This window comes from Ahaetulla prasina, chromosome 3, assembly GCF_028640845.1.
Source record: "Ahaetulla prasina isolate Xishuangbanna chromosome 3, ASM2864084v1, whole genome shotgun sequence".
Taxonomy (NCBI): Eukaryota; Metazoa; Chordata; class Lepidosauria; order Squamata; family Colubridae; genus Ahaetulla; species Ahaetulla prasina.
In genome coordinates, this window is record NC_080541.1 from 175,939,053 (window position 1) to 175,964,939 (window position 25,887).

General features: G+C 35.5%; 1 protein-coding gene across 4 annotated transcripts in view; it reads right to left on the reverse strand.

Moving 5' to 3' along the window:
• The window catches only part of LOC131195264 (E3 ubiquitin-protein ligase RNF220), a 78,393-nt gene extending 58,170 nt beyond the window's left edge, over positions 1-20,223 (reverse strand). Inside the window, exons 1-4 of one of the 4 annotated variants that reach the window (XM_058177042.1) lie at positions 20,086-20,223; positions 19,330-19,372; positions 13,372-13,415; positions 11,536-11,668 (exon numbers count right to left, since the gene is read on the reverse strand). In XM_058177042.1, the coding sequence (XP_058033025.1) occupies positions 11,536-11,668; positions 13,372-13,415; positions 19,330-19,372; positions 20,086-20,124 (259 nt within the window). In that variant the 5' untranslated portion in view covers positions 20,125-20,223. Of the gene's footprint in view, positions 1-11,535; positions 11,671-13,293; positions 13,416-19,329; positions 19,373-19,509; positions 19,818-20,085 lie in introns of those variants that run through there. The other 3 variants (XM_058177040.1, XM_058177041.1, XM_058177043.1) reach the window with 3 other exon arrangements.
• Positions 20,224-25,887: the final 5,664 nt, after the last annotated feature.

Genomic DNA, 25,887 nt, shown 5'->3' on the forward strand with positions numbered 1-25,887 from the left:
TCTACCTGTGTGGATAAAAGCAGGTCTCTGTAAATAAGGAATTCCATAAAATCTTCCTGAGTGTTGAAGGGAGGTCACTAAAGCGGGCTCTGGAAAAGGTCCATCTACATTTCCTTAAGAGTTAGATTGTACAGATACCCTGAAGTAGTGGGCTTGGGGATATCTAACATTTGCTTACAGAATTCAGGAGAATAGGTGATATCATTTTGGCAATCAATGTCCCTAATTCTTTTATTTACTCCTGATTTGGCCTCACCATGTTCTTTGGCCTAAACATTCAGAAGAGAAGCCAAGTCTGCAAAAGCCAAACAAGATTCTGAGTCCTGAAATTAAAAACTTGGTCCAGATCCAGATCTCAATAGTTGGCATGTTTGCTTCATCCCTGAAGACTGCATTAAGGGTGCATTTTGGGGTAGTCCTAAGGAATTTCAATTGAATGACTTAATTAGGTCTGCATATGGGTAATTTCTTCATCCAAATTCTCAATCTTTTATTTCTTGTGAGAAACATACTTTCCCCTCTTATTCTAAGAAAAAATAAAAATGAAGAAAATTGCTCTAGTGCTGCTGCGACTCCTCGCACCCATTTCCTGGGCACAATATCTGGCAACGATCTCTGTCATATTTTAGCAGCTGAAGAAACAAGCTAAAACAAGAACGTGGTGATATGGATGCAGTTGAGGGAAAAAAGCAAAGGGAAAATAATTTGTAATCAGGTTTGAAATAAATGTTGTATATAAATGATCAGGTAAGCAAGAGTTACATTAGCTACACTGATGGCACCATTGAAAATCAACTTAACAAGAGACAGACAGGAAAGCTGACTTTTTCCTAACTGAAAGCAACCGCTAGACTGGATTTAAACATTTAAAAGGAAAAGTAGATAGGTCCTCAATACTGGACAGTTTCTCTAAGCTAAATCTCAGAGCTTTGATAACAGGAAGGCTCTTTTGTGCTCCCATCCCACTTTGGGTCCATCTGAAAAGAGAATCCCATATCCAAACTGCAATGGCAATTCTTCCAAGTCCTGCCCCAACCTAACATTTACCCACAGACACTCAAACATTTCTGTGCTTTTTCTGGAGCAGACTATCATTCTAAAGGAAATTTGCAAGCAAAAGCTACTGGTGAAATTTCCATGAAGGTGTCTCCTTCTTCCCATGAGGAAAAAATGAAGAAAAAAAAAAGGAAAGATGGAATTAGAGTAATCTTGAATTACTAAAGAGGGTCACATCACTGGATCAATAAGCAACACTGACAGAGATCAGGTTACATTGCAATTCTGCCAATAATAGAGAGGATAGAAAAGCTGAGAGGAGGATTTTTCTAAAGCAGCAGAGCATGAAACAGAAAGCTTGGTAAGCAATCCAAAGCAGTGTCTTGCTTTACAGATCCCAATGGCAGCACTGGGCTTTGCTTGTGACACAATGCATTCAAACTTGCTTGAGAGGCTATGGCTCTTCATTTCATAAAACAAGTTTTTATATTCACTGTAAACTAAATGCACCAAAGTCCTGAAGATGAAAGAAAACTAGTAATTAATCAACTAATTAAGCAACTGACTGTAAAGACTAAGGCCACCTATTAGCCATCTGGAGTAATACTTCTTGCTTTTGAGTCAGCAGCACGTATTGCTGATTTTGTTACCTGTTATGCTGAAATAAAAAAAGGAATTCACTTCCCAAGGAAGAAGTGGCAGTGAGTTGAGATAAACTCTGCAGTACAAGTAAAGGAAACAAGTGACTAAATACATGAAGCCAGAAAAAAGGGGCAGCTCACTGTCTTGCCAGTTTCAAACTGAAATTAGTTACAGATGCAGTCACGGTGTCTTGTGTAAACGCTATCGATTGGAAAGCTGACAGTCTTAGGAGCTTCAATGCTAAGACAATCAATTTGGCAACAGTGTCACCTGCCACTTTGCTGAATAGTTGACAATGCAATTATCCAGTGTGGAGGCAAGGAGTTGGCGTGTGTCAAATGCAATTAATCACCTTCTGGGCACTATTCAATAATGCATTTCACCGCCTGGTGCAAGAGACGACATGCGAAGACAAGTAGCAGTTTCAAGTCATTGAGGAACCACATTTCTTTCTTTTTGGGAAAACAGAATACCCCACCCCCAAAAAAGGGAATACTGTCCGAGCATAACAACTGCATTTTAAAATGTTATTAAAATAGTCTCAATCAATATTTTTGCAGATGTGGTTGAAAGGCAACTTCAAAACCCAGGAGAAAGGTTGTGTTCAGGGCAGATGGCTAGAGGGAAAAATAACTGAATTAGAATCTGCAACCTTCATTCTGAAAATAGGAGTGTGTGCATACACAATTATAGCAAGAATGCTGCAAATGCCAAATGTAGTTAAACATCTCTTGCTGTTTAGCAACAAATAAAATATACATTCGAAGTGGATTATCTCAATTTCCAGCATGGAATGGCTTTTAAGTTAGGGTTAGGGTTTTAAGCCATTCCTCTACATTTCTTTTTTCCTGCCAGAATAAGAGTTGGGAGAGATCACAAAGGTCATCTAGCTCAATCTCCTGCTCCTATTTTCATTACTATTTGACTGAATTTGATAACAGATGAATTATGATTACGAATCCGAAGTTGGCAACAATATCCCAATCTCAGCTTTTAGTGCTAAACGTTTTGAAGTGGAAAGGGGATATTTATTATTACCCAAGAAGAGACCTATCTCAATCCACTCTTCTGTAAACAGTGACATTTAAAAAAAGAACGAAACTTCCCTGAGTAAAAAAAAATGGTTTTCTGTATAGTGCAAAATTAAAATATCAGGGAAAAAGACTTTTCTCCCTCAAATTTGTACATGGAGGGAACTATTGATAAGGAAAACCAATGAACTGGTAAAGGCACAAATGGTATATTCTTTGCCTGGCTCTGAATATTTGCTATGAGGGTGATGTGCAGTTTCTGTCTACATTTTCAATGTAAGTCAAGCTATTTTATTGGAATGTTGAATATGTTTAGAGTAAAGTTCTGCTTTTTATACTTACCTGCTACTTTAAAAACTAAGTTATTTACCAGAAAGGTGTGTTTAATTATTCTGTTAAACTTCTACTCCCATAAAATTATCATATGGGGAATTGTAGCTCAAATGTATATTTTTACATGATGTAAAATATTCTGGTTAACCCTAAAAAATCATTGAATCTTCATCTACTCTACCTCACAAAGGTTTCATAACAATAAAATGCCACACTTAATTTTAATGAAAACGTATCTTTTTATGGATATATTGAAATATTAAGTTCAAAACCTAGCCTACCTGAAGACTATACTGTTTATATAAAGGCTGACTAGAAGACATTTTCTTCATTTCGTGATGGCACTTTTCTCACTTTTTCTACTTGTTAAGAAGGACACAGAAGAGTAATAAGCACAGTGAACCCCAAAAATATTTGCCAAGAAAGGCAACATAAGGCCTTATTATACATTGCACTACTATATTCAATGGAAAACAAATGTTTTCAAGGAAAAAACCAAGAAAGTACAGTTGCCTTTTGAAAAGCACCTCTGGAACAACTATGACCTGGATGATTGAGAATCTCCATAGATATTTGTTCTCTTCCTAGCTGACAGAATAACAGGTTTGCATTACAATTTAATATGAACATTTAAGACCATGCCCAGGCTGCTTTCCTTATGAGATCTTATCATATAATGCATGAATCAGTAGCTTTTCGGTTCTACGAAAGAAAGTAAATTGTCATTGGATTTTGCCTTGGGCAACACTGATATTTGGAGGATGATACCTGTAAAAGCCAGCATCCTGCAAGTAGTGGTGATCTCATAGAATTTTGGTCATTTTCAAGATTACTTTTCAGGGATTCAGGCACAGTGGACATCATATCATTAATGAACACTGTATTCTATAGACCTTTGAATATTTATATTTGTACCGATAAATATATATATAACCTATTTTATGATTCTTAGAGTTAGGCTTCAAAAGTTATAGAAGAACAGAATTGTAAAGAAATGCTACTGGTCTTAAATTGTTCCTCAGGCAAAGTAAATTGTAGTCATATTTATATCTCCATCTTCTGGATTATTTATTCTGCTTTCTGTGCAATTAAGGAATTTATCATCTTGATTTCTTCCAAAATGTGTTTTATTTATTCAAAAGTCACTTGTGCAATATTGTGGGAAATTAACATATTTTATTCATTAATGCTTATAAAAATTCCCACCTTTAAATTCTGTTTCAAGTGTAATATTAATTATACAAAATGTACATAGCTAAGTATTTCAATTCAATTTATTGCCTATATAGTTTCTTGGTGCATGATTTTCTTCTTATTTTTCTGGAAAATATACAAAAAAATTAAAATACAATCCACACAATTCACCTCAACCCACCACAAAGTAGATAAGTAAAAATGATGTAGAACATAAGTTGCAAGGTATCTGAATCCTAAATAGCTCTTAATACTGTAAGTAAACAAGATTAGTCATCCTGAGGTATGTAACTAATTCAACATATATTATATGCTAAGGTAAATATTTAGCTTTATATATAATTTTAACAAGATAAATACACAAACAATCACAGAATTATTTCTGAGAGGATAAAATTGAACTTGACAGGGTTGTTATATTTATTCTCTCAGATACTTGATGAGGAAAATAACAAAACCAAGTATTGTATAAGCATATTTTTACATCATGAGGATTACAACAATCTATAAAGGCTGAAAATTACAAGATTTGTTTTAAGTGGCTTTTTGTTAGTTTTATGCTAAATTTTCAACAGTAAGCTTTAAAAATGCAAATAATTAAAAACAAAAATAAGCATTGAACTTGAGAATAGTCCCTCAAGTAAGAAATATTTTAACTTGAAAGAAAAGTAATTAAGGAATTATGAAGCTATCTTAAGTTACTCTGCTGACATTCTTTCAACCTCATTTCCTATTGTCGAATTGAAAGTAGGTCAATTGAGAATTATGTATATCAAGAATTAATTACAGATGTATTGAAAGGATCTGTACATATTAGAGATTCCTTTTATTTCCTTAGTGATCACCTGAAATGTCCTTATAACTTGCAGTAATATCACTGGCCAGTACTCTTTGATATGATCTTAAATAGCAACACAACTTTAAAAAATCCAACTATAGGTAGTCGTCAAATTATAATTGTAAGTGAGCTCTTATTCTGAATTGTTAAGTCATGACAGTCTTTAAGGGAGTCACTGCACATGATTTTATGACTTTTTTTGCAGCAGTTGTTAAGCGAATGTCATGATTGTTAAGTGAACCCATTGTTCACTATGGGGCATTTTTGCCGAAAACCAAAAATAAACATGATTTCCTGCAAAAACACTGTAAATAGCAATCCTTTGACCATGAGATTGTGCAAATGACTGTAAATGTTAAAACTTTGAATCTGAGTGCTAAATAACTTTTTGGGGGTTTGTTGTAATTTTGAATGGTCACTAGGCATCCAGTCATAAATTAAGGACAACAGGTAACAAATTAATAGAATCAGAAATGAATAAAACCAGACACAGGCCACATAGCTTTATATAGAACAGTCTGCAAAGCCATTTTCCTCTCTTCTGAAGTTCCAGAGATAAAAAATGATACCTCCACATTTGGCATAAATGATGATAAGGTATAGGAATGTATTACTTCTTTATGCCTTTATCTTAGAAGAATGAGAAAGGACAGGCAAAAATCTATTCTCATATTGGCAGGACAAAATCAGTTGCTTAAACTGAACTTGTCATGATGGTTTGTTTCCTGCATTACAGGGAGAGAGCTCTACCATTTCTAATACAATATTTACAAAGCTTCTACTTCTTATACACATTCAGAAGGAAAAATTGCTATAGTTGATGCCACTTAAGCACTTTATTTTGCAGCAAGCATACTGTGACATCAGTGCCCACACCAAAAAACATTTCAATTAGCTGCAAACCACCAGTTGGATGACAGCCATCTGCTGGAAATGCCTGGCATTTATATTTTAATCAGTCTGATTCTCCAACAGTCATAACAAGTGCAGATGAAACCATGAAAAATTCTGCTACTGCAGAAAATTAGGGTTCTGTGCTGGTCTTTCACTTGGCAAATTAAGAAGAAGCCTGCTGATCAGATTATCAATCCACTGAGTTCAGCATCTAGGAACCAAGAAAAACTAGAGAAAAGGCATAATGGCAACCCTTTTCCTATCTATCATATGTGGAATTCAGAGACATACTAGTTAATAGGCTTCCTGTAAGCTAGTACACTTTGCTCCAAAGAAATATGGTATACCAAGAAAGGTAAGGCTTCTTTGTTAGCAGGGTTATCAGCATCTTCAAGCTAACATACAATGTTATACTAGGTACCTCATAAAGAAAAGATCTTACAGAGTTCATCTTATCTTTCTGATAATCAGTCTTTTAAAACCTTATACAGCGCTTTAATGAATATTTCAAAGCAACTGAAATTGCCAAGAATGTCAAGTGAACAGAGAGTCGACCAGTTGTTGTCATACTTAAAGATTTAGTACGGGAATGGCAAAGAAAGACAACTTAACTACATTTTCCAACCCTTTCATATCTGGAGGGGGCAGCAATCTCAGCTCTATCAGACAGCAGAGCTCAGAGCTTAAATGGGACGTTGCTGGCTTGCTTTTCCTGTCTGTCTGTCTCCCTCTCTTTCTCTGAAGTTGCCTGGACAGCTTCCTCAAGCTGGCGTTATCACTCCCTCTAACCACTCTTGGCAGGCAATCTAATTCCCCCTGAAAAGGTCACCGCCATTTTAACTGCCTTTCAATCACATTAGGAGTGTGGCTGCTCGTGCCCACGGAGCTATGCCTGCAGCTCTCCTGGCTAAGGTGCAATCGATAAACTGACATACCATTCCCCCCCACCCTCCCAGCAGTAGATGGCTCTTCCCCTGTGCCATTCAGAAGTACTGCTCCTTCCCCATTTACTTACTTTGGCTAAAGGAATGATACAAGATGCTGTTTGACCAAAACTCTCATAAAAGTGATACTGTCAAGATAGCCTTGTAGGCCTTGAATGAAATAGCTCAATTGTGACAACAAGGGAGGGTTGTCGGGGGATTAGATACACAGAAGCAGCCACATTCTGGGAACCAACCCGGCCCTTTCAAGACAAGTTGCCCCACAAAAAAAACAAAACAAAAAACAAACCATCCACAAAACTGCTTCCAGATCCCTTCCCTGCAATCATTACTGTTATCTCTCCTGCCTTCACCCTTTTTTCCTCACAGTTACCACCATCATGTTTCCTCCATCGATCCTCATGTAAGACACTGTTTTAAGTCCGCTCGCCTTTTGACTGTGCTAAGCCATTTAAGAGATGACAGCAACCTCTATCAGCACAAAGCCAATATGATTCTTTTCAGATAAAGCACTTTTGTCACCCGTTCTCCCTCCCACTCACTCTTTCAAATAGCAGACATGTTAAAAAATGCTAAGCTTTCAAAGGAAAAAAAAACATTTTTGAGCCTCACTTTGTAATTCTTTAAAAGGATAACCTCACAGTGGAAAACACTTAATGAAAATGAGCAGCTGTTCTTGAAAACTACTGAGGAATTGCTATAAATACTAGGACTATAAATTAAAACAATAAAAACTCAGTGCCTCTAGTTCTGGAGCAAACACCATGTGGAACTTTAGACACAGATAATAGAAAATTACTTTCCACAAGACCTAGCAGATATAGAAGTCCAATAAGTACATTTGTTCCACTGATTGGGATCTCTACACAGAACTTTTGTAGCATGAAAAATTTGCATATATCATCGAAGGATAGTATTTGCTGCTATAGGAGACCCAAGACTCCAAACTGGAAGATGAGTGAATTTCACTTGCGAGAACAGCAGCTCCCCTCTACCCAACCACAGGTTTTTACCTAAATAAGTCTTTGTGTTTGTACATGTAGTATGCAATGATTACCATTTTTAAATCAGAAAAATGTACCTCACTATTATAATTTTAGGAAATATTGAGCTAAACAAAAATGGGGGGGAGGGGGCAAATAGGTGGCACTAGTCTGCCAAGACTGTGAAAATAGTAAGATGGTATGATAAAGGAAATTCATAAACTGCATGAACTGATATTAACTAACAAGCCTGCTTCTGTGAAATACAAGTTTCAGCCTTACAGATCATCTAATTATACCATAAGATTTATACAGATCATGGTTGATAGGTTCACACGTTTTGCTGAGCCATGGTTTGTTTTAATAATAAGGAACACATTTGGATTTCTCATCATTCTAAGTGAACTCTAGTCATCAGCAAATCACAATTTAAATAAATTATAGCTTATCACAAAGTGTAAACTATATTACTAAAAATGTCAGGCTCCCAAATCAAGGAAGATGCATAATTCTTCCAAACTGTGTTTTTTATTGATCCACATGTATAGACAGAATCTTGCCAAACTGAAACACTCTACTATCTGCATCTACTGGTACCATATACTGTACTTTTCAGAGTATAAGACACACTCCCCCCCCCCAACAGAGGGTGGAAATGTTGGTGTGTCTTATACACTGAATATAGCCATTTTTGGCCTCCCAAAACCCCACCTCATGTGTCCGTTTTGCCAAAAATGGACCGGTTTTTCGCAAAAAACAGGGCACACAGAGGGCTTGGGAGGCCTGCAGAGTACTCCTGGGGACTGGGGACGGCAAAAACAAGACGTGTGGGGTTTGGGAGGCCAAAAACAGGCCCATTTTTCACGAAAATGGGCCCATTTTTCACAAAACCAGGGGTGTTTTTGTCCTCCCCAGCCCCCAGGAGCACTCTGCAGGCTTCCCAAACCCTCTGCCTTTGTGAAAAACGGGCCCATTTTTGGCTTCCAAACCCCCTCACATGTCACCTTTTGCCCTCTCCAACCCCCGGGAGCATTCTGCAGGCCTTCCAAACCCTCTGCGCATCCCATTTTTCTGAAAAACTGGATGTGCAAAGGGTTTGGGAGACCTGCAGAGTGCTCCTGGGGGCTGTGGAGGGCAAAAACTTTTTTTTCCTTGTTTACCTCTTCAAAATCTTGGTGCATCGTACAGTCTGAAAAATACGGTACTTTGAAAACTATTAGGGAGGGGGTGTCTTCACTCTCTTTGACTAACACAAAGTATTAGGACTGAGATGCCCTTATTCTTCTGGAATGCACCTGAGCCCTCCTGGGAATCCAGCCTACCATAAGCCATCACAAAGAAATATTTCAGGGGGGAAAATCAGTTTAAATCAATTAAGATATTAATGTCCTTTTTAACAGTGGAATATAAATGTAGCTTTTCACTCTTAAAAAGTATCTAAGATAGAATACCCAGTTCAAGAGTTTTGCAAGTATATGTTTTAGCAACAACTTATGTTTTAAGTAAAAACCTCAGTACCATTACTGTCTCCTTAATTCGTTAATATAAGAACTTGGAAACATCAAGAGATTGCATAGGGCAGTGAAATACCGTATTTTTCAGAATGTACCTTTTCCCCCCAAAAAAGAGGGTGAAAATCTGGGTGTGTCTTATACTCCAAATGTAGCCCCGCCCAGCTTCTCAAATCGAGGTTTCAGAGGCTGAAAAAAGCATTAAAAACAGAGCTTAGAAAAAAAGCCCCAACTGGAACTTCAGAAAAAAAGCCCCAAATAGAGCTTCAGAAAAGAAGCTCTCAAACAGAGCTTCAGAGGCTTTCAGAGGAAGAAAAAAGTTTTTCCTGAAATGGAGTTTCAGAGGCAGAAAAAAAAAAGCAAAAAAAAAAGCAAGGCACAGAGCTCACAACCAAGGAACCTTTTGCTAAAATTCACCTCTGGGAACAGCTGATTGGGGATATTTCGGGAGCCCAATCCACCTGCCAATCAGCTTTTTTCTTATTTTCCACCCCAAAAACTAAGGTGTATCTTATACTCCGGTGTGTCTTATACTCCGAAAAATAGGGTACATCAAGAATAGAATAGAATAGAATTTTTTTATATGCAGGAGGCAGAAACTCAGGAAGCAAATGTTATCTTGAATATATTTATCCTTTCTCCCTTTAACATTAAAAGAAAAGGTGTTGTCTAGCAAATGGGTGAGCCACTAGAGTACTGGAAATTATTTGAAAAAGATAAAAATAGCATGGAAAATTGCTCTAATTAAAATTTTACCAATGCAACTTAAATTATCTTCTTCAATGTTCTATTTGCAGACAACTCTTATTTACCAAAAAATAAAATTCTTGCATTAGTAGGATAGCCTGAAGCCGATACAGGAAATCCATGAAATGTGACAGAAGATTTGGTGGGAAGATTTACCAATGCTGGTTTACTGTGCTGCAGAAAATAACACCAGGATATCTGACAAAAATAAATCATTAGATTACTGCATAAGAGCACAAGAACACTCCAAAAGAAATGGTTGAACTCTGACCCATCCGCTTTAGCCATGATTTATTCACACAGAAAAGTATGAAGGAAACCTGAAAAGAGAACACCATCATAGATATCCATAGGCAGAGGCTGGGAAGAATGGGGAAGGGGAAGAAGAAGTGAACCATGCACTACAATGTCCCTTACATACAATACTGCAATACATATACAAAAGGACAGTTTATATTATGATGTCACTACACAGGTTTCATCATTTTAGCATCATTCTGGCTAGGAACAGTTGCCTAGAAGTGTCCTTTATAACTCTAACTAAATGATTTAATTTTGAAACCTATTTGCACTAGTGTGATTTTCTTTGCATATTTTAAATTAAAATGCAAATTATTACACACGACAGGTTATAAACTTTAACTGTGATGGAGAAATATATCAGTTTCCCTGCTTGGAAGGATGCAACATTTTCCACAGAATCACAAGGTTCTCAATCAGTTTAGTGAATCCTGACATAGAGCAAAAGGCTGAGTAGAAGAAAGGAGCCAGGTGCACAGTTAAAATTACATTCACCAATAAAACTCACAAAGGTCACATTTTACCATAACTCATTCACTCCTTTGTAGCCATTTTTCCTGTCACAGGGGAAGGAAGAGAAAGAGGAAAAATAAGATGTGTTTGTCTGGAAACCCTCAGGGCTGGAGTGCTGGAGGTGTATGGCAGGTTGGTGAATTGTCATTTATCAGACTTAAAAAAGATAGAGGGATAAATGCATAACTGGACGTTTAATATTTTATGCAGGTGCTTAAGTGACTTAGCTGTCAACTTCCATACATCAACAGCAGCTGATAAAGTTGCTTTCGTCACTGTAGATTGGGGCTATTTATTATGCTATTTTTTGTAATATTTTAAAACGCAAAATATCACTGAAAGTGACTGGCCTTTAGCAGTATCTGTCCAACTTTGACCAATGGTATCTCAATATTAACGTAATATTTGTAATCCCAACCATTTACTTTTGTTTTTATAGATGCAAAAAAATATAATTTTTATACTAGCAAAAATGCAAGTTTCAATGTACACTGAAAACAGATGCATTTTACAGTTTGTAAGACTGTATTTATCAATAGTACAACATTTAATAATATCAAAAAGCTCCCCAAAGTAATTTAGCTTTAAGAACTAAGAAGAGAAATTTACCTCTAAACCCCCCTTCCAGGAGGGTGGTAGCACGTATTCTCTTCTGCCCACACCATTCATATTCCTCAAAGCGATTACCGTTCTCGTTCTCAATGTCAACAGGGTCATCCTCCATCATGCATGACCCTTCTCTCTGAGTAAATAAAACATTAAGCATCTTTTTAGTATCTTGGAAAATAGATAATATTCATCCTAGTAGGGATGTGAGGTAAATTATGGAGAATTTTGCAAGGTTAAACTGCTTACGAGCAATAGCAAAACGTTACAGAGTGTTGTTTTAAAATTATGAGAGTTCCAAGAAAAAAATATAATTTGAAGAACTATAGAAATTCAAAGCTAAATTATTTAAATAATGCCCAATATTATCTTAAGCCACCCAATGAATTGTCAGATTGGAATTTGAATTTTCTGACCAATGTTCTATCTGCTGAAGGAAGCTCTAAGGGTCTGTTTTAGCAAGGAAGAAAAATAAAAATGTCCATCACACTACAGAATTTTTCTAAAATTTATAAATAACTGAAATTCAATGACTAATACAGATTGTAATATTTTGTTTAAATGAATAAATCATCAAACCCTACATTAAGGCCCCCCTCCAAACACACCACCACCCAACCTTATTTTAATATTGTATACCATATGAAAAAAAATCCAATAAAATGGAAAGCTTGGAAAAGCAAAAAATTGAAGCTTTAACTACATTAGAATTGATCCTTCTGGATAAAGCTTTAGCATTATTTTTGTTAGTTCTCATATACAACTACTAACTGCATGAACTACTATAACAATTATTTATGTGTGTGGCTACTTCAATGCTTTATATACTAAATTGTAAGGACAACAGTCAGGTGGCTGATTTTGAAGACATGATTTAATTCATTAATCAAAAATAGCCACATCAAAAACACCAGGCTATGGTCTGCTATTTTAAAAGATGTGGTATTTGTCATGTTCTGAATGACAGGCTATATACTCCACGAGGAAATTACTGAGCACCCTAACAAATGCTATAGGAAAATTAGATCCAAGGTCCAATAAACTTATTAAAACTAGAGCATTGCTTGACTAGATGTGTGTGGTCACCTTTTCTTAAAAGGAGAGTAGCATCTAGGTGCCACATATATAACTTTGAGGGTGAAAAGGCTTCACTTTTCCTCTCCAATACATGTTTACTTCTCAGTTTTATTGCATTAATATTAATAAATTGCATACTATAACCAAGCTTCAGAAAAGCCTCCTGTAACTCAGGAGAACTTCTGAAGATATCAAAGTTACAGGCCACAATTTTTCTCCTATGCTTCTGTAGGACAATAGGAAGGTGCCCAATGACATGGGGCATCATTAGATCATATTCTAATTTTGGAGAGCCCTTTTCATGTTTAAGGACGATAATTTCCATGACTGAATTCTCCCAAATCCTACCCTCCCCCCACAAAAAACAGGCTGTTGCAAAAATCTAGCCATTTTCTCATTGCATTTCAGTGGCTCAATCTCTGTATCGGAGGGGAGGGTGCTGACTGCCACTGCTACTGTAACAGCAAATGCTACAATCCATTCTCATTTGAAAGGCTAGGAAGATTGGCTGTAACATAACAAGACTGCCAAAATGATAAGCAAGTAATCAAGTGGATCTGCAAAGGAACTTTCAAGTCTCAGGTCTTCAATTGGCAACTTCGATTTCTATCCAGATATCAGGCATAGCAGAGAGTGTAGAAAGAAAGAAAGGAGAGGCAGCAAGGGTTTCCTTAGCATTTCTACCTTTGCAAGGCATTGTTCGACATGCCCACTCCTCTCCTCCTCGGATCCTGAGAGAGGCTGGCTGCAGAGGGGACATACCTGTCCTTCGTCTTGCTTCCTCCTTTTCATTTTTCCAATCCGAGCTGTTCAAGGAAAGCAGAAATAGAAGAAAAGTACAACAGGTTACATTTGTAAGATTAGCTCCTTCTCTCTCCAGTATCAATAGTATTCATATCTATTCCTTGCAAGGGGCAAATACGAACACAATGAGAAAGGAAGTACCACATCCTAAACTTAATCCTCTTCATTTTTCCATTTTTGTGGCATGGTCAAACACAAATTAAATTCCTTGACTTCAAGAAATCATGCTTAATTCTGTAATTATTGTAGCACTGCACCCTTCTAATAAAAAAACCAAAGCCATCTGAGTTGCCTCGAAGCGGGAAAATTAATTGAAGCAGAGAGCTTCCGGATTCACCCCAGAATAAGTCATCTGCAATCATTTTGTCTTCAAGGTGTCTTAACAAGATTTATTTATTTTAAAATACTTTATTATGGAACATTTTTCAAATTATTGTAAATAAGATACTGTTTATACTACTAACCTCCCCCCAGAAAAGCACCAAGTTCAAGCATGAAATTTGGTAGCAAAATGGCCAAATTTCAAGGATGCATGCTTAATACAAGATTAAATAAGGCAAATAGGAGCGGTCAGGCAAAAATTTCTCATCTTCATCTGTATGTCAAGGTAAACTGTCTTGTGCTGAGTTCTACTCTTAGTGGTTGCACTGAGAGTGCACACTCCTTGCTACTCTCAGGAAGATTTCTGTCAGTCCAGTTATGGGTGAATTAGGTGGATGCATGTAATAATAGAGTGAATGGCAGCAATTTAGATTTCAGGTTAAAATGGACATAAATTGAACCTTTTTTTGATGCAATTTTATATAGGTAGTTTTTAACTTATGACCGATCACTTAGTGACCATTTGAAGTTGCAAGACACCCTCGCCACAAAGGCACTTATGAACCAGTTCTGACAGCTGCTTTCCCCCTGCAGTCACATGACCAGATTTTGGGTTGACCATCTGACTACAATTTAAGGCTTTTTTGGGGGGGGGGGGCGAAAAAGGGTGTTCATTTCTGGGTTTGGGTGAAAATGCCCCATAGTGAACAACGGGTTCGCTTAATGACTTAATGACCTTGGTGAATTGCTTAATGACTGCTGGGAAGAAAGTCATAAAATGGAGACAATTTCTATATTTGTGATAGTTTTTAAAGTTGTATAGTAATTTTGGAAATACAGAGGTAAAAGTTATAAATTGTGAACCTGCTTTCAAGGGGGGATAATTATTATAGCTGAAACATATTTATCAGTATTCAACCAGCAGAGATACTTTACAGTTTTATATACTTTTTTTTCTCTGTTATTGTTATGTATGCTTTTTTCCTTTTTTTTATTTTTTATTTTGACTTTGGAAATAAAAATATGTACACCACAAAAACACTAATCAGTATGGTTCAGACGAAGTTAACATGAGCTGATTATGTGTTGCTATATATTGCACAAATATATAACATAAATGTTATATTTGTTGCAACTTCATAGAATTCATACCAAGCATGAAAAATGATCTCAAAAATACTCTAAGGAAAGGCACAAAATGGATAGGAATAACTGGTAGATGTAAGTTGCTACTAATAATAATCTAAGAATGCAAATACAGGAAAAACAGTCTATTCAATTACACAGTTAACTTTAGTTGACCATAAAATAATCAGTCATGCAAATATTTGAAGAATATTATCCTCTAGTCTATTTTTCTGAAGTCCTTCCATTTTTCTTCCAATCACATTTTTTCTCAAACAACAATTTCAAACAAATTCATAGGCACCTACTTTTCACTAAATACACAGTGCAGTAGTAAAAACATGCACTAAAGAATATTGTCATTAGAAATCTCCTTATCTGTAGTCACTAACAAAATCTACAATTACTTATTCTTAATCACTTGTTAATTTGCAATCAAGAAGACTTCCATGTTATACTCTCAATACATTTCGTTTTTTTAAAAACCATCCTCAATTAAGAAAGTTAGCACCCATCCATTGCCTAGAAGAATTGAAATATTCCAGGAAATATTAAAAAGGCAAAATATTATATCTCCCTGGATGAGAAAAGGTGAAACATGCTCAAGCAGCCTTTGAATCTTTGCTAATAGCCCCAGAAAGACTGGTACCAACCTATCTACAAGACAAAAGGCTGGGCCAGCTTATCTAAACAAAAGACCTTCACCCTCAGGACGTAATAGGATTAGCCCTCTACCCATCACCTGGGAAAATTACATTACCCAGCAAGATTCAACCAAGCCTGGGACTCGACAACCTACAAAGTTACCCCTGCATGGCCCCATGGGAATCTGACAACCAATCAGAATACATTTCTTACACAGGTACAGGAAGCTCCAAGGTTGGGCCCAAGAGAGGGTATAAATCTTTCTCTTCCTCTCAACCATGTGCTTATTTTGCCCAGGACCTCAAACCATGTGGTCCTGTCCAGGGTCTTTCTCCCCACTTGGAACTGAACCCAGATGGACATTTTTTCCAACACCAGGATGTTGATAATATTATTTTTCTCAAGGACTACCTGGAGTAATGTTTGATTGCATCTTTTTAAAATAAATCTTTCACAGCAAAGCCTGTGATGCTAATTGAAGGAGAAATTGTAGAACAGTTAAAATACTAATGTTAATAACTTGGATTCTAACTATTTGCAAAGCTTCTTGGACCTATTTTCATGTTGCTGGATTATTATGTTTATTATTTATATGCTAGCATGATGTACCGGTAATGTAATGAGATTGATTTTTCCTAGGCTGATGAATGTTTTGACACAATTCAGAAAATAAGACTACATTATTATTATACAACTTTAAGGGGACAACTTTAAAAAACATATAATTGCTATTGCAAAAAAAAAAAAAATGCTCTTGCCCACAAAATGAGTGTGTCAGAAGCCAAACATTAAATATAGCAAAAGGAAGATAACAAAAAAGTTAGCAATAGCTTGATGGTGGAATTCAGGAATGAGAACAAGGAACTGAGGCTGTTTGAAAAAAACGAGTGAGTAGAATTTCCAATTGCTGCTATAAAGCTCTGCTATCACTTCTAATCAGCATAGGAAGGATGGAGTAGCCCCAGAGGAAGGGGGGCAATTGCCGAGCTGTCCCAAAGGAGAACAGCTCAAAAGAACACACAAGTGAGACCACAGTATTGTTAATTAGTGCTGATAGATGAAATCATTTCTAATTAGCTCACTAATCCTTCTCCCCTGTACTCTTGTCACAGGAGCAAAGAGAGGGGCTTGGTTGATTTTTTCCTAATGTTTAAGCCAAAGATTTTTTTTTTTAAGAATAAGCCTGAACGAAATAACAGAAAAACTAACTATCAGTTAAGATTCCAAACAGTTAGTCAGGTTAGTTTTTGCAGTCCTTCAGTTAGAATATAGTTGAAGTTAAATTCTGTAAGAGACTTTGCTACATCAATGAAATAGACATGATAAAAGAAAGTTTGATAGTTTTAAGATGCACGAGACATTTTAAATTATTAGATTTATTTTGCTTAAATAACAAGGGCATAGGGAAATCAGTATTAGCATTAAAAAAACAATTCTGCCACTGGAATGATTTCATGAACCAGTTATTGTTGATAATCACTTTTTTTTAAGTATTCTTCCTTTGAGGATCCATTAATCATGGATCCAAATTGCTACAAAAAATTATTTCAAACGCATTCATTACTTCCTTTTCTATACAAAAGTACACAATTGTGACAGGCTTTGCTTTGTTAATCCAAACAGCACAAATTCAGACTTAAGTCTTAATTTACACTACTTCATATACTTGTTCTCGTTTATTTGGAGTTTTTATTTTGGAGTCTTAGAAGGGCTCTTGTGCTAAAGCAGTTATAAGAATGTGCCTAACAGAATATTTCTGTAGGAAAAGCTAGGAGTCAGTTCCCGCTGCTTTTCATATTCTGCCTTTGTTTTGCAGGGCCTTATTTTGTATGTATTACATAACTTTTATATTGCTGGGAAGCCTGGAATCACACCTACTTATGTTCCATAATCTAGGCAATCATTTACATACTGAAACCCACGCTTGTATTCCACATTCTACCTATCCTGAGTACTCTACTGAAAAGAAAAACCCAGCATGTCTTTTTCTAGTCTACTAACCTAGCTATTAGTTATTAGCTTCTAACTCAATTTTGTTTGTTCATCAATCAATACTTGTTCAGATCGTACCATTTCTTCTGCATATTCCAGATTGGTATAGTTAAGAATTGTATTCAATTCACCCTTGGAAGTGAATTGACAAAATTATTTTCAAGATTAATGTGTACATCATTATTTAAAGAATTTATATGACCATCTATCTCATATAATGATCCCACTCAGCTCATAACTGGTAAAAACAGGAATACCTCCCCCACCCTCTTTTCAATAGGCATCAGACCAATCAGTCTCTTGACTCAACTCCCATTCTAGGTCAACATTTGGGTGAGAAAAGCCAGGTCTTTACAGCCTTCTGCACAGCTCAAAGGATAGGGATCCCTCGCATTTCAGGTAGAAGCTAATTTCAAGGCTGGGACAGCTACAGAGGAGGTATGCCTATGTGCAGTTAACTTTCTGGAATTATAGGTTAATGAATCTCAGGATTTACTTTGTAGTTTTACATAAACCAAAATATTATAAAATAGTTTTATGATGGAATTATTTGGGGGAGATTTGGGCAATTTGGAATACATATGGGTACATAAATGTTAGCAATTCCTTATTTCAAAGCTGCCATTAAAAGTCAGAAAAAGATAGATTTTTAAAGCTGTTAATGTACAGTTATCCAAATAGGCTTCAAATCACCTTTTCCTTTAAAATCTGGATTGCTGCACAGCAACAAAAGCTCAAGAAGCCTTTGATTAATATTATATTTCAATGAAGCCAATACACATAGCAGGTACTGATTTGCTTTAAAGTCTTGGAAAAATATTTGTGTTTTGGCACCAGGCATTTTCCAATAACAGCACCAGATGCCGCAAGGAATATTTGTGAGATGATCAATATATGAAATGGTACAATAGTATATTCATTAATCATATGCCAGAGGTATTCAATAGAAATTTTACTGCAGTTTATGAATGTAAAACACAGATTATATGTATTCACAATGCAATGCATGGTGCTAATCAATCTTAATTCAAGAATTCACTCTTATAATGTTGTAAATACCACTAACATAGATCTTACAACCTTGCAGCTGCCTAGTAATTTTGAATGCATAATAAAATACTCTTTTCTTTCAATTTTAGAATACTTTATAATTTGAAAGTCTGATATTTCCTTATATTTGATTGTATTTTGATTGAAATAAGCACTGACAAATAGAATTAAAGAATTAAATTAAATTAAATTAAAGCTTTCGAAAAGGTATTTTTGTTTTAAAGAACTTAGATTTCATAATATTAATATTTTAATCTGACTAAAAATCTCAGTGCTAAAAGCTGTAAAAAAATTACTGCATGCAAATATGGAAATCTGTGGTTTCCCTATAAAGGCAAATAATATGAAGAATTAAATCTGTGGAAGTCAAATTAAAAGTTAATCTTGATTCTCTACAAAATGCCAGAGATTGGGCACAGGACATTACATACACACACACTGGGAAATTGATCAGAAATTGAAGAACAGCACATATAAAGTGTGGTTGCAAAAACTACCAGAAGAAAAATATGAAATAAGGTCACTAATTTTTTTTATATATACATGGCTCTAAGTAGTATCTAATTTGAAACAGTATGCAGTACTAGTGGTAAGGACAGCACTAATTTAGGAAAGAGTCAATGAAACAAAAACAGTGGCAACACAAATGGTAAGTAAGGCTTTAAAATTGTAGGTCTCAACTTGCTAAACTACCTTATAAGGGAAGAGAACATTAGCCCCAACAGCCACCAATACTGCAAATTATTATTCCTAACAAAAGATAGGAATATAAGTCTCACTCACCATTCAGCCGGGTCTGTCTGTTTGCCCTTACTCGCAAAAAAGTCTATGAACAAAAGACACAAGAATGTAAATAGATAGGATTAGGGCCCTGCTAATGAGAAAACTAAAGAATAATTCAACCAACTTTAAGAAGTATTCTTGAAAGGATCCCACTCCCAGAATATTTTTAAAAATACACACCAGTTTCATTCAACCCTTAAAAACCCTCCTTTCTGGTTTATTTTTCCATAAATTAATTCCAACAATTCAAAGTTTCCTAACAGCTTCCTTTATTAATGTTTTTTTGCTCAATTCTAAGTAATATTTGGACTTTCAGAACTCTCTCTCCTGTAAAATGATATTGCCAGCCCCATTTGCTTTCTAAAGTTCATAGATTGTTCATTATCAAAAGCATTCCATCTGTAATATAGCTGTAACCAGATTCCCTGCCTGCCTCACTATCTTAGTCTGGCTCAAACTCCAAACTGATCTGCCAAATGAGTATCTATTTTGGCCCCATTTTCTAAATACAACTCCAGCTTCCCCCCCCCTCCCCGTACGTGCCCTGCCATGCCTACTAATTTCCTAATCAACTCCTAACATACTTCGTTTTCTCTTTTATATAAAAAGAGGCCTCTCCAAGTTTATCCTGAGAATGTAAACAGACCACTCCCCCTCTCAGGAAGGACGGCCCAGCTTCCCTTAGATGTAAACAAGACCTATTCCCTTCCTTAGCAATAAAATGGCTTCGGCCCCAGAAACGGTCCACGTTCGCACCTCCTCCCGACCACCGGGCTCCCTCCTCTCGCTCTGCATGGCCGGGGATGAGAATGGATACGGGAAACGGCCCCGGCACCTGCAATTAACTCCCCGTAACAGCGGCCGTCGCCATATTAGCTGCGATCATGTGACCAGCCGTCGCCGACGCGGGGTGAGAGTTCAGAGGAAGTTGTTCTCATGGCAACTAAGGCTTGAAGCGGGCGAGGGTTGAGGGGCTTCTGCTATAGTAATACCGCGTTCCTCAATCGCTTTTGTAAACACCGGTTACCAGAGTCCGGATGCCTGAAATGGGTAGTCTTTGCCCATCAGGTCGTCCTCGTCGCCTTTTCTAACAACTTTGTCACTCTCACAACTCCTTAAAAACAAATCCGCGCTCAAGAGCGCGCCCGGTCTGTACTTTGAAAAGCAGCATTTTCCCTCTTCACAATAAAAGATCGAGGTTACCGATAGTATTCTTTCTTTTTCCTCTAATTAAATAAAGAGTGCTGCAAAGACCCGTGCGTGCCCCTATTTTTGTAGTAGTAGCAGCAGCTTTGGCAGCTACCCAATATTCTGGTTTCACTAGCCTGACCCTATGTTGATGAAGAAGTAAAGAATGGTTACTGGCCAAGACATAAATACACATTTTCTAAAACGAAAAAAATACATTGCTAATGGCAGCACTGGAAATGGCATGGCAGTGCATAATTTTCATCCTATGTTCATAATACCCTTGCGCGTTGGTTATTTTGCCAATAATTATGTGGATAATTCATGCATTTAATGAAATGGATCACAATCCACAAAAGTTTATATCATAATAATTGCTGTTTTTTCAATACTACATGATGTTTTTGCTGCAACATTTCCACACAAATGGAAACACAATCATGTAAAAAATATATCTACACTACAGAAATTTAATTTTCAGATCTAAAGTTTAGTATCTTGTGCAAATCCTTGAAAGAGTAAATTCATTAAACCAAAGTTAAATTAACTTGGGTAAACATACTGTGCAATCTTCAACTATAAAGAGTCAGGAAAGATGCTTTAAACTCACTAAAAAATTCTAGAAAAACAAAACAGAAATGCAACAGCTGAAAATTTTTCACTATGTCTGATAAGCATGAATAGCAAATATGATGCAACTTTGAAGGTACGAAAACCCATTCAAAGTCCAACCTTAGGACTTTATTGTCAGACCACTGCCTATAAAAAGGAAATCATGCAATTACTGGGTGCTCTGCTAATATGACAACTCAGATTTGTTTGGATGATAGATTTCTTGTCTTAAAAGTGTTGTAGTCTGTATCATAAAAATTTCATTGTCAGAAAAATATTCATTTTATGAGAATCTTTAAATATCCTTGTACATAACAAGAATAGTAGTTAGTACACAGTTTGAATGCATAAGCAATTTACCCTTTTATTAAAGAAAGTAAAAATCAATATGTAATATGCTCATTTCTTGTAAATGTTTAATCCTATTGAAGTCAATAGGAGTCAGCTCTTTGTAAATTGTAGCTTTTGTAGTAGGGCCAATATCCAAATAAAAATCTTTCCAAATTCAAATGTTACTAAAGCTGTCAGACATTATTTTACTGTGTTATTTCCAAATTGTTGTTGCAAGAAAGTTAAGCCTATAGAATAGCAGAATTAAAAGAGACGTTGGAGTTCTTCTAGCCCAATCCCAGACAGGAGAGCCTATACTGGCTGCCCAATTTCTTCTTAAAAACCTCCAGTCATGGACCATCTACAATTTCTGGAGGCAAGCTGTTCCATTGATCAATTGTTCTTCCTGTTAGGAAATTTCTTCTTAGTTCTAGGTTGAATCTCTCCTTGATAAGTTTCCATCCATTACTTTTTGTCCTGCCCTCAAGTGCTTTGGACAATAAGTTGACCCTGTCCTATCTACTGCAATCCCTAAAATATTGGGAAACTGCTATTATGTCACACACCCACATCCATCCTTCTCTTATATAACTGATAGTAAAGGTAAGTAGAACCCACCCCTGGCTCACTCTGATATTATCCTCGATCAGAATCCTTATCATACACATACATTTTCAGTGTAACAGTGTACTTTAACACCTAACAGTGTACTTTAACTCATGTGAATGCACTAGTATTAATTCTGATCTGATTTATATTAAATATTTTACAGTCAATTAGAGATACTGTAAATAATTCAACTTAAATAAAAGATATAAGCAAATACTATGGTTGAAAGGAAGATAAAAATATAAGTTTTTCAAATTTCTTCATTCCTTTATTTTTTCTTAATTGTACTGATGTATGTTAGGTAGCCATTGATTTTATAAGATTTATAGCAAATTCATCTATCACAAACTGTTATATGAATAGACAACTTTGCATTTCATAAATATTAAGACAGCATTTGGGAACTAAAACAATAAACTATCTTACTGGGATTCAGAGGAAAAGAGAGAGGAAAAAAGTTATTTGCAGTTTTAATACAATCTTAGTTGGCAGTTTCATTCTAGTACACTGAAACTCTTGCTTAGATGCTTTGACAATATTGTTCTTGACAGGTGATTCCACTAAGAACACAGTGTACCACAATTGACTGGTCTTTGCCTTTGGAGGTTCAAAACATTGCATCAGAATTAGAGACTGTCATAGGTAATTTCTTCACATACTTCCGTTTATGAACATCATCTACATGTGTGGGATGACATTGAAACTGTTTCAGTAATATGTTAATGAGATTTATATTATATATTTATATTCTTAGAAGAAACCATGCATTAATTATTCTACAAAGGATGTAATCGGGCTATACATTTACATCCTAAACTGGGATGTAATTGGCTCCTCCCTCATCTCAACTATTTAGCTTAGAGAAAAAGGATGAAATCTGATTTTTAATGGGTTTTTTCTTCAAGTAAATTGTACTCTCATCATGCATTTTCCTTCTACTTACTGTCCAATACTACTCCTGCCCTGGTTTGGAATATTATAACCTGACTCAGTGTAATGCTTAGCATTCTCATTTCAAATTTATTACAGTGAGAGATAGGAGTGCTCCATATTTTCTACAACCTGACCTAAATTGATTTCTTGTGTTAGAGAAATAGATGCAAAGAATTTTTTAACTGGAACAGGTTTTTTTTTTCATTTTGGAAAAAATGTCATGTCATTAATCCTATTCAAATTCGTAAGCAGGTGAAGAAAAGATATGGAATAAAAATACCATTTTCAAAAGCAATGCTGTTTCCCTAGTGTGAGTAAAATGTTCAACTGAACTAAGGAATTTTAAGTGACGATTAGGGCATAAAGAGGAGCCACTAATTATTTTTTCAGGAAAGCAACACAAAACATCATCTTTAACCCATCCCCAGCCTACTGTGAAGACATATTTTCGTGCTGTGTATCTAAAGCAGTGTTTTCTCAATTCTCCCAGCATAAGCCATGCCAAGTGGTCTATCTGCTTTATTTCATTTCATTATCTCATGACACTTGTTAATTTTGGATACCAGAGTGAAACTGGGAAAAGTTCTATAAGTGACGGAAAGAACAATGAAAAAAAAGTGACTACCCCCCAAACACACACACTGGGATGAAGCTGACAAAAGTTTTACAGTTTCTCCTTCTAGCTCAAGTGATACCAAGAATTGTAAAAAAGTAGTTTTTCTCATTTTCCCAGTGCCCTGGAGAAATGCTCAACAAGAGCAAGCAATTCCTGCTTTGCAGTTGGACAAGATGATCTCTAAGGTTCTTCCAGCAATATTATTCGATGATTGTTGGATGTTTGTTCATGCAAACAGAAACCATGTATTCTTAGAATCAACTCTTTTCAGAAAGGAATGTGACTGGTTTTTGCTTTCCAGTAATGGGTGGGAAATAAACAGAAGCAGGAAAATCTACTAATTGGGATGTGATAACTGTCATACAGATCAGCCAAAGTTTGAAATCCATATGACATATGGTTTGATTTCCAGGCAATATTACAAGAATCAAGCAGTTTAAGGTTGCCAGGTGAAATTGCCCCTAGCTGAATTCTGCATTTCATTTTACTAGAACAAATAACTTACATGGTACAAAATTTAAGATGAATTTCTTAAATTAATTTTCTTGGATTTTAAAGTACATGTGTAAATTGTAAAGTCCTTTGGGAGAAGGGCGGGATAGAAATCTAATTATAAATTATAATCTATAAAATCTTTAGATTTAATTTTTTTCTGTTTTTTCAAATGATTGAAATTAAAGCCGCTGACTAAAGATCCTAATTTCCTAATCAGTCTAAAATATTCTGTAATCAACTTTCCTACTTCCTAATTTTGTTGCTCCTGAACATTCAATTATAAGACCAGGTTATATTAGTATCAAAATATATTGAAATGCATAGCCTTATCGTAACTTCTACTATGGTAACATTCAAAATTCAGATTGTCCATATGAGATTTCTAGTATCTTCTGAAAAGTAACACATTGTTTGGGTATTTCTTTTACTTGATTCATTTTAACTGCTATATTTTTACCCCTGGATAGGTTTGTGGTTAGAGTCACAGTGATTCAAAAGGTATACAGGCTGAAGTAATATAAGTAAAATTTTAATGATACAAATGCTAATAGTGATCTACATTTAAGTCACAAAGTTGATTAATTCAAGCTTTTATGATATCTTCTTATAGAATTATTCTGCTAAGAAATGTTTGTTTACTAATCTCTTCCTATTATACAGTATTTTCATAGGAAGCATAAATGTCACAAAAAATGGCAATGTACCATTAGTAATACTTCAGTTTACACACACATAAGGCACTTCATGGAAAGTTCAGCCCATGGAATCAAAGGAAGATTTATTATACAGTGTCTTTTTAATTAACCTTCAGCTGGATTTATGTTTGACTATTTTCCCAGATGAATTCATGTAACAATTATACATTGTTTTTTTTAATGAATCAGATCTGAATTTCCAGAATAAAGATAATTTGAAAGAAAAAAAGAAGAAAAAATATCCTAGAGCTTGTATAAGAATTTCTTGATATGTATAAATGAATTAGTACAAATATTCATCACGTTCTTTAAGATTATATAGCGTTAATTGGGTTTTGAAAGAATGAATTAAATACATGTTGAAAAAAATTGATTGTGAAATATGAAATATAATACAGACTATATAAACAATGTATCTGCTTATGACAATACTTTAGCTACTATTATGGCTAATACACATAAATTAGTTATACAATATCCAGAGATAGTATCCTATTAGTGGAGTTAATTAGAATAACTATGCATCTTATTTTCCAATTAGGATATAGCCCACTTATAAAGCAATATATATGTGTAAGTACTATTGCTATTGCTATTTATCTATAAAATTCATCACCACCTTATATTTGAAGTTTATTAAAAAAAACTTTAGTAGTAAAATATTATATGTAATTAAGATGTTCATTTGGACAATGAGTCTGTTGGCTTTGGACAGTAAAAAGAAGAACCCATTGTACCAGTGTTTTTCAACCTAGGCAGCTTGAAGATGGATAGAGTTCCAATTCCCAGAATTCCCCAGGCAGCCAATTCTGGGGGTTGAAGTCTACCCATCTTCAAGCTGCCCAGGTTGAGAAACACTACATTACAACATAAAGTGCTTTGATACTGTAATGAGCAACTGTTAAAAATATTGCTGAGCATTAAGAAAACACATTTTTGTTTGCTTAAAACAGTTGCATTATATGCTTCTTTCAGAATGGAGCCTTAAAGTTAATTATTTCTTCTTGGTCATTTGGGGCAATTTATTGGGCCGGTTCTTTTTCTCCACTTGAAAATTAATATCTGTGCAATATTGTACTG